This window comes from Eucalyptus grandis, chromosome 2, assembly GCF_016545825.1.
Source record: "Eucalyptus grandis isolate ANBG69807.140 chromosome 2, ASM1654582v1, whole genome shotgun sequence".
Taxonomy (NCBI): Eukaryota; Viridiplantae; Streptophyta; class Magnoliopsida; order Myrtales; family Myrtaceae; genus Eucalyptus; species Eucalyptus grandis.
Window position 1 is genome coordinate 15,771,254 of NC_052613.1, and position 9,493 is coordinate 15,780,746.

The window sequence follows — 9,493 nt, forward strand, 5'->3', positions numbered from 1 at the left end:
TCCGTGAAAGAGGGTCTTTCAAATGATATATAGGCGACAGATCCCCACCAACTCCACAACCAACGTCGGATTTTAAAAAGAGGCACAGCCCGCCTACAACCTTTCATATCGGAGTTATGGAAAAATGCAAAGAGTCAAGATCCGCTAGGATCCTTAGATCCATCCCTCGTCGTACCCCAGGACTACCCCCATTAATAAAAGCAATTATGCCCTGTCACGTTCATCTGGTATCGTTTTCTCGCCGAGTATTTCATTCAACTCTGGCACCTTTCTCCCAGTCGTCAATCTATCCAAAGAACGTGCGTCGAATTTAAAAAGGACAAAAGATGGAAGGAAAGGACACATCTTTGTACACTAGGTAATTTGAATCGCTTCTGGTACAACACAGCCTTCGTCCGTTAAAATGAATAGAAGCCGAGCAGACAATAAGCCTCAGATACGGGTGTTGTCACTATTTGCTGCCCCTAAAAATCCACTTCTGCCAGAATTCTAGTTTGCAGCTCGACCCCATGAATGAGAGAGGGGAAGGGGAGAAAAACCATAAAAAGGATGGAGCACGAACCAAAAGAGCAAGAAAAATTGTTGACTAACTCCATCCGTTCCCTCTTCCATTAAAGTTCGGTCCCCTCGAGTCTGATGAAGAGCTGGGCATATAGCTGGATCTCTTCTTCTTATGGGTATTCCATGTTAGTATATGCCCGTTCCACCCAACCCTCCTAGCACCCTCATATTCAGGTTTTTCGATGCTTTCAGTCTTCAATCTCTTCAGCCCAGAACCATAAGTATCTTCACTGTTATCCTCACTCGCCAAAGGCATATTTTCATCATCCAAGTCAACTGCACTGTCATGAAGTAGCTCGGTGGACTCGGAAGGAAGCTGATCCTTTTTCTTCCCCTTAATTGAGAATTTAGAAATATCTTCCCTACTTTCACTTTCCAATTCCGATACTGCATCATTACTAGCCGAATCATTGGCACTTGAGACGATATCATCTCTCCTCTTTCCTTTTACTGAGAACTTTGATGACTCTTCTCCATTTTCATTTCCCCGTTCTGATCCTGTAGCAATTAACCCATTGCTCTCAGAAAGAGGGTAATTCTTCCTCTTTCCTCTGCCAGAAAGTTTAGAAATATCTTCACCATTTTCAACTGCCTTCATCCACTGCAAATCGCTCAGACTGTCTGCATAAAGAACCTCCTTTCTTCGTCGCTTTCCAGTGATGTTGCTGACATCATGATCAAAACCCTTGGACTTACCTTCATTCGCATCTGGTGTAGAATAGGCCCACTCTGGCACCTCATGATCTTCCATGAGACGGGACCTGTAATTTTCCCTTTGCCTTCTCTCCTCATCCATCTTCTCAAAGAGCCAAAACTCTTCCTCTGATCGTGCTGCAAGGCGATTGATCTCTCTCTCACTCGGCACATCTGTGCCCAATGATCTGGTACCTTTACGCATTATCTCTTCCAACATCTCTCTTCGGTCCCGAGCTGTGACATCAAAGTAACATGAATTTCAGACATGAAATTAAGAGAAATATACAAAAGGCACTATTTCACGGATATTTTTTTCTATATCACCCAAATAATAAGACTAGTTAGAAACTGGACAACTTCTGCAATATACGGCATTCTAAATTAATCCAAGACTCTGGCATGGTCAACAATCATGAATAAAATATGCAATTTCTATGACTCAATTTCTTCCTGAGTCTAAATGGCCTTGCTACAATTTGGCCAGCTGATCAGTGTGCTGAATACAAAATAACACAATTACCTTCTACTCCTGCACCTCACTTTCTAGTTGCTTCTCAACCAGAAGCAAGGCATAACAAGCACACTTGTGTGTACCTGCAAGCATGCATGCTGCATGTGTATATAGATCTAAAGCAAGCAACACAGCTAAATCAACTAGTACAAGTTCCTACCCAGTCACTGATAGGTCACAGCTTACTCATCCATAGTAAATCTTTAAAGAACAGATATCTCACATAACTCTACAAGTTTCTTTCTCCCTTTTTCTTTCGCACTTCAGATCTGTCGACTGTACAAACTTCTATGTATTACCATAATAGGTGATTGAGCAATCATTGGTGGATGGTTAAGCACATGAGCACAACTCACCCGTGGAAGTCGTATTAAAAAGTCCGGCCTGGATAACCTTGGCATCAATACCCATCTTCTGTTTCGCACGCTCCAGAATTACCTCCTCAATTGATCCAACACTAACCAACACAAAAACTCTGACCTCTTTCTTCTGTCCGATTCGATGGGCCCGATCCTCTGCCTGTTGATCCATTTGGGGGTTCCAGTCACTGTCAAATATTATTACTGTATCTGCTGTTTGCAAATTCAAACCAAGGCCTCCAGCTCGAGTGCTCAAAAGAAACATAAAGAATGGGGAATTGGGAGCATTGAATTGTTTCAGCAAAAGCCCCCTTTCTTCAGTTTTTGTTGAACCATCCAGTCGAAGATATTTGAAATCATGAAGTTGCAAATAGATTTCAAGAATGTCCATGAGGCGAGTCATTTGTGAGAAAAGCAGGACCCTATGCCCAGATCTATGGAGTTTTGGGAGCAAGCGATCAAGTAGCTCAAACTTCCCTGATGCTCTGGCGATCTCATCCTTGCGCCACATGTTGTATTCCCCAACAAAAAGGTAAGGATGGTTACAACATTTGCGAAGCTGCATTGAGAGGTTCTGTAGAGACTTTGATTTTCCAGATCCTGAAATGGGTTAGACTAGTTAGCAAAGACATATATGCTTAAGTAAGCAGGTGACTAACAGAACCTGAAACCAAAACAAAGCCCCTAAAGTTACTTCTCATTATTCAAGTCCATTAGAGTAATATTCATTATTAAAGGACGACATGTGAAGCTTATTTATGAACAGATGACACAATTAATACACTTCCTAATATATTTGTTTCTCTTGGTGTTAAGTGACGTCGTGGGACTGCAACATACAGAAATGGTCAAGGAGCATAAGCTACAAACCAGTATCTAGCCCAACTCTGCCAACATCCGTCACTTGCTGATAGTATACTTTCTGCCAAGCTGACATATCACATTTCAATATAACCTGGGACTTCCCTGGAAGGAACTTCTCCACTTCATCTTTCTTCCTTCTCAATATGAATGGTCTTATAACCTTGAGAGTGAAACATACAATTAATTAAAAAGAAGAAAATGGTCAAAAGTGGGACTAGATAATTTGACAACAAAAGGTTTATACATACTTGATGCAAACGATTAATGATTAATAACTCTTCTTCATCTGAGAGGGATACGTCACCACGGTCCGCAAAGGGTGCATTAAACCATTCCTCAAAATTCTGAATTGAATTGAAAATACTAGGAAGAAGAAAATTAAGCAGTGCCCATAGTTCCTGCAAACTATTCTGAATTGGCGTGCCCGTTAAAAGAAGCCTGCGTTGAGTCTGATAACTGCATAGGTGAGCTTCCATTAATTAGACCATTTCCCAAAACATCCCAACTAAATCAGTCAGCTGAACCAACAGATATAACGACATAAAGGGATAACAAATATTCAAAGGTAGTATTCAAATGGAAAAACAAAAATCCACCTTTTACATATATGCTTACTTTGTTAGCAGGCATTTCTAATGGTATAATCAATATAAAGCAGTTTAATGTGGATTAACTTGGGGCACCAACAGACATTTAATAATTTTCTTCTGGTCAAATTATCAAGATACACCTAAAAAATGCTCACTTATTAGATCTGTATGAAAAACCATTATCTAATAATTAAAGGAGTTGAACCATCATCTCCTGTTCATTAAAGACCTACACATAATAGGGAACTGTATCTGAACACACAACTCATGTTAGAGCGAAACGCAATATTAGACATTTTTTTCTTTATGGGGGTTGAAGCAATATTAGACAATTGGATAGTTGCAATACGACATCACCAGCCTTGAATTTTTTAGTCAACCTATAGCAGACAAACGGACCTGCCTTTTATTCTAAACGTGGTTTTGACACAAATACTGGAAAAACATTCTGCAATTAAAGTACTGAGATTTTCCTAAGGTGGTCGAGGGAAGCAGAAGAAAATAACTGCCTTTGTACTGATGTAAAGGTAACATGCTCCTTCAATGCGTATCTAGGCAAAGAGTATTACTCATCTACACCAAATCATGATAGTGCTAATGACTATCCTTGTTGTTTAACAAAATATAGTAGATGGAAGACAACTATGCAGTATCGCTGATGAAGCAAATAAGGCATAAATAGTTCATCAAAAAGAGGTTCAGTGTAACAAAAGTGACTCAGCTATAAATGACATGAGTAAAAACAGAATTCTCAGCGGTTAAAGATGTCAATATTGATGGCAATAGTCAGTTCAAGCATAGTGCACCAATGGTGGATTAATCAAGCAACTAAAACGTCAGTAGCATCATACCCAGATACAAGAGTCCTTGAAAGAGAACATTCATGATTCTTTAATCGATGTCCTTCATCTATAATCAGATACTGCCACTGAATTTTCTTCAGGAATGCTTTATCTCTCATGATGAGGCCATAATGAGTAATTAAGACATTAAATTTCCCCTCTCCAGATAACTCTTCCCTCATCGCCTTCCTCTCATCCAGACGTCCATCATAAAGAATAGCTGCAATACTGGACATGAAGAAAATAATAAGCATCTGAAAGTGAAGTGAGGCATGCAAGCAACTGCAAGCCCATCACATACGCATGAGAGAGAGAGAGAGAGAGAGAGAGACCTTGGAGCCCAAGTAGAAAATTCAATAATCCAGTTTGGCAGTACAGCTTTTGGAGCCACTATCAAATGAGGCCCTGCAACACCCTTGTTTTCCATAAGATAGGCAATCAATGAGATGGTTTGTATTGTTTTCCCTAACCCCATCTCATCAGCTAGAATACCATTTAGGTTGTTATTAAATAATGAAACCATCCACTGAAGTCCTTCCAATTGGTAGGGCCTCAATTCTCCACCTTGAAGCATGGATGGCTGCTCATTTACCTGTAGAATCCACAATTGATTTAGACTATAGTAAAGACAGGCAAACTGAAGTGATAAAGAACGTAATGGAATTTTTTCGGTGGAAAAATGCATATCGGACCATTCACATGAGGGTGCCTCCATAGCATTCTAAAGGTTTTACGAAAGATTGAAAAATCAAATGATAAGAATCTTAGATTCATCAGAGAGATCAAATGCTGAAGCCACTAATTTTTCTCATTTAGATCACTTTATAGCTCATAAAGGTGGTAAGAGAATATATCACAAAGGCATTTATGCAAAAAAAGGAAAGAAATAGATAACAATGGCTTTACCTTTTCCTGAATGGAATGAATAGCGGAGTTATATTGCCGCTGACCCTCAAGAAAGTCGCTGGGGTCATCATTGCGATCTGATTCAGAGACATCAATCTCTTCCTCAGGAAGTCCATCCGCAGGAGTTCCACTGCTTGAAGCATCCAAATCAGCTTCAGAATCTTTAAGATCCTCACTTTCGTCAGCATGTCCAGCATCTTTTTGACGCTGGACGGCAGCTCCCAAATTGTGAAGCAGCTTGTTCGTTTCTGCAAGAAGCGTATTCAATCGCTCATTTTTACTTTCCTTTACCATTTTCATATATGCTTCCTGATCATCAGCCTTCAAAGCTTGGAATCTCAATTTTTCAGCACGGGTAGCCCGCTGTCTTTGCCTTGCATGCCAGGCCTGCATCAAACGATAATTGTAAGGATCGAGATAAGGAACATTTAAAGCAGAAGTTTATGTATTCTTATCTCCTAATAGTTAGTATGCATCAGATAATTTTTATGGTCGCGTTCAGCCTAACAGAACCCGTACAGTTCATACCACATCAGTTGTAAAGTTGTTACCTTCTGAGATCCAACATTAGCCAAATATCCCGGTGAACAGTTCCTCCAAAATAGAACTGGGAACACTATTAGAATAATCGGATCCAATATTAGGCTTCATAACTGATTTGAGCCATTATTCCTAATTGGTCAAAAATAAAAGTACTACCCTAAATGTGAATGAAGAGTAAAACTATCTCATACAAAGCAAAGGACAGTCTGGAACTTTCAAGCCCACTTCTAAGTTGGAGTAGTTTCGTCATCCTATTTCACACTGAAAGAACCCAACCTTCTTTGTTTCAAGTGCATGAAGGTTGCTTTCCAGACAAGAAAAAGTTTAGCGGACTCATTTGACTAAGGTTATCCTATTCTCTTGAAGTGCACGAGAACTTTCATAGGCCAGATGATTAATGTGCCTGAATATATCCAATCCAGCATGCCCCACATAGACCTAGCATCAGATCTTTGACTCAAGATGACCATATTCTGAGAATAAATATGAGCTCAGCCTGCAGTGCCAAACCATCACAAGAACCACATTCTAATATCGACTTCCCATTTTGTGACAGATAAATGAAAAGAAAAGAATAGGAGAGAAGGATGCCCACCTGGATCCCATCATTCCTCTGCTTTCTTTGCTTTAGAGAAGCCTGATTTTGTAAATGGAATTCTCGTACTGCATTAAGTATTTCTGCAAAAAATTTCCTTTTTTTCGTCTCTACAAGATTCTTTTCTTCTTCTTCCAATCTCGAGAGCCTCTGCAAATCAAAATTGAGCTACCAGCATCAGAAAGAAGCTTTTCTCCACATTCCCATCCATGTCTATAAACAATTGAAAAACAAATGTAACTAAAGGGTGCATCAATTCAAAGTTAGTTATGGACTTTGGCTATTGCCATATAGAGTAGGAACAGATTGTACATATGTATTTCTAACAATGAATTCCTAACAAGATATTATCTCATCTTATCTCATGTAAGTCATATCACAAAACTGTTCCAGTATTTCCCCTCCATAGCCATGTAATAAGTGGTGCATCTCCAATTAGATTACCTCAGCATCCCGTTTCTTTCTGAAATGATCATCAGCTTCCACAGCAAAAGCATCACCAACACCATATGGAGTGCGGCGCAATCGCATCATACCCCAGTCAAACAACTGCTTGTCAGGGTATGCACAGTTCAAACGAAGCCAGTACTCTGAACTCACTTGGGAGCGAACCTTACTTTGCAAATCTGCTAGCTGAGAGAAAAAAGTGTTTCCCCGGAAATTCAGAACTCTAATCATCCCACAATATCCAAAAGCTAAATGAAACACATGAATATCCACATTTGCTGAAAAATAAATTACGCCATGCAACCATTAAACTACATAGCTGACTGAAAATCCAAGAAACAAAACAAAGGTTGCCAAGGAAATCACTAGCTTAATCATGAGGATCTAGTTGCTGTTGAATGCACAAGACATTTCAAACAGTTACTGCTTGTGTAGCCATTCATCACACAAACACAGTCAGCAATCTCCTACAATAAAGATTCAGACATCTGACGGCAGCCTTTTCAATTACTCCAGTCTAAATAAGGAAGAGTTATGGATCTCACGACACAAAACATTCAAATGCTATAATCACATTAAAATCTCAAGATCAAGATCCAATGAACAGTCCTTTGTACAATGCATTTTATAAGGATTAAAGTAATAAGCAAAACAATCCAAAGAATGTCAAGCAAGTATTTACCTTCAGTCCGTAAAGTTCAAGTAAGCACTTTGTCTGCAGATCATCCCCTCTAGTTGATGGCAATTCTAATCCACATTTAAAGCATCAGTTAGAGAGACAGAATAAGTGTAACATGCGGCTTCAAGCCCTAGATGAATACTGAACATGAAGCAGTATGCATGCATTCGATAAGCAACCTACTAACTAATATTTTTTCTCGAAAACAGGAGAACTCGTGCTACAACATGCCAAAGTATAAAATGAATCATGTGAGGATGCATGACAAATTTGAGACCATAGTAACCTTCAAGTTCACTTATGCGATGCTGGACTTGGCTTTGAAGACGCTTTTCCATTGATTCAGCCAGTTTAGAGCCTGACATGCAATTTATCCGCTGTCTCAATAGGGCATCCTCAAATTCTGCAAGTAAATCTCGTCTGCCAGAGTTAACATGGTCAACCTGCATTAAAGGTACCACAAAACATGAATTTTGAAAGGGGGAAGAACAGAAATTTAATCGAACAAGCCAGCATTAGAAGGAGCAAATAGTGTTTCTCGATAATTAAGCACAGCCAGTGATATAAGATGACATGATAGCTTCTAAATTACTCACAACTATGCAAAACCTCCCAATAGAGGTTGGACCCAAATACCTAATTTACAAGCACAACCATTATAAGGCTCCAACAACAAGAACAACCAAAATTCCAAGCGAGAATGATAACCAGAGAGACGTCGTATCTTGCAGAATATTGCACAAAGAAAATTATGGCAATATAAGGAAGAAACCAAATTTATATTGGGTTTGCTCCATAGAATACGCAAACCCAAGGAAGTCCACAAAACTCTACTTGTCTAACATATGCTCGCAATACCGCCCTATCCAAGACCCTCACATAGCACCGGACGGCCATCCGAAAAAAATCACCACAATTCGCACGCAATCACCAAAAACTGAAGAGGAACCGCGCAAAAACCCTAAAATTCACAAAAATCCCCCAGCCCGGTCCCCGAAATCCACAACGCGGGCATTCCACGATCTCTTCAAAAACCCCGAAACCGAAAGCGAAACGCCGCAGAATCCCCATCGCGAACCGCTTCGCACCATCAAAAACCCCCTAAAAAAGATCAACGAGCGAGAGAAAAAAAAAAACCCTCACCGGACCCTTCTCGACCGCCGCCGGAATCTCCTCGGATCCGCCGCCCGCGCCGCCCTCGTCGTCCCCCCGCCCCCGTCCCGTCCCGCCGCCGCCGCCGGCCGCCGCGTCGTCGCAGATGGAGGAGACGGCGCTGAGCAGGTCGGGGGCAGGGGAGGTTGCGGGAGATGAGGCCGAGGGCGCACATCAGCGACTTCGTCTTCCCCGCGCGATCATCGAGCGGCGGCGAATCATCGCGCGCCGGCCGCTGCTGCTGCTGCTGCTGCGGCTGCTGCGGCTGGCGGCTGGGGCGCTGGGGGCTCTCGAGCTGAGCCACCATGGCGGGAGGCGCGCGAACTCGAATCAACGGCTCGTTTTCAGCGTGCTTTCTCTCCTCCCCTCTGTTTTTTTTTTTAACTGTTATTTAAAAAAGAGGGCCAAAATAAAGGTTGGATTTTTATGCTGGCTGGCTTGGCTTGGCTTTTGAGTTCGAGCGTGAGAAATTGAAAAAAAAAAAAACAAAAATATGAGAGCGAGAGAGGCTTTGGCGATGGATCAGGGAAGCGCCTTCTTTCTCCCTTTTCTGTGTCTCTCGTGTGAGTTTTGTGCCCGGGGAAGAGAGGCGTTGTGGGGGGGTGGAATTACCGGAATGGGCATGCGCGTGTCTTGTTATGACGGAACCTGCCACTCGGTTCGGCCGGTGGAGTTTTAAAGAGGGGAGCCCGACATCTAATTCCTTTCCCTTTTTTGATTTCTTTTCTAGATTATCCATATGGAGTTT

The 9,493-nt window shown here is 41.3% G+C and overlaps 1 protein-coding gene across 1 annotated transcript; it reads right to left on the reverse strand.

Annotated features, from left to right (window-relative positions):
• Positions 1–327: 327 nt before the first annotated feature.
• On the reverse strand, positions 328–9,251 carry LOC104424565 (probable ATP-dependent DNA helicase CHR12). The gene is given in 13 exon segments (XM_010037025.3): positions 328–1,491; positions 2,125–2,727; positions 2,998–3,151; positions 3,240–3,447; positions 4,433–4,651; positions 4,756–5,015; positions 5,330–5,716; positions 6,468–6,617; positions 6,912–7,100; positions 7,597–7,661; positions 7,880–8,036; positions 8,737–8,884; positions 8,886–9,251. Coding segments are annotated over 13 exon segments (3,612 nt in total). The 5' UTR covers positions 9,053–9,251; the 3' UTR covers positions 328–586.
• Between the last annotated feature and the right edge of the window lie 242 nt (positions 9,252–9,493).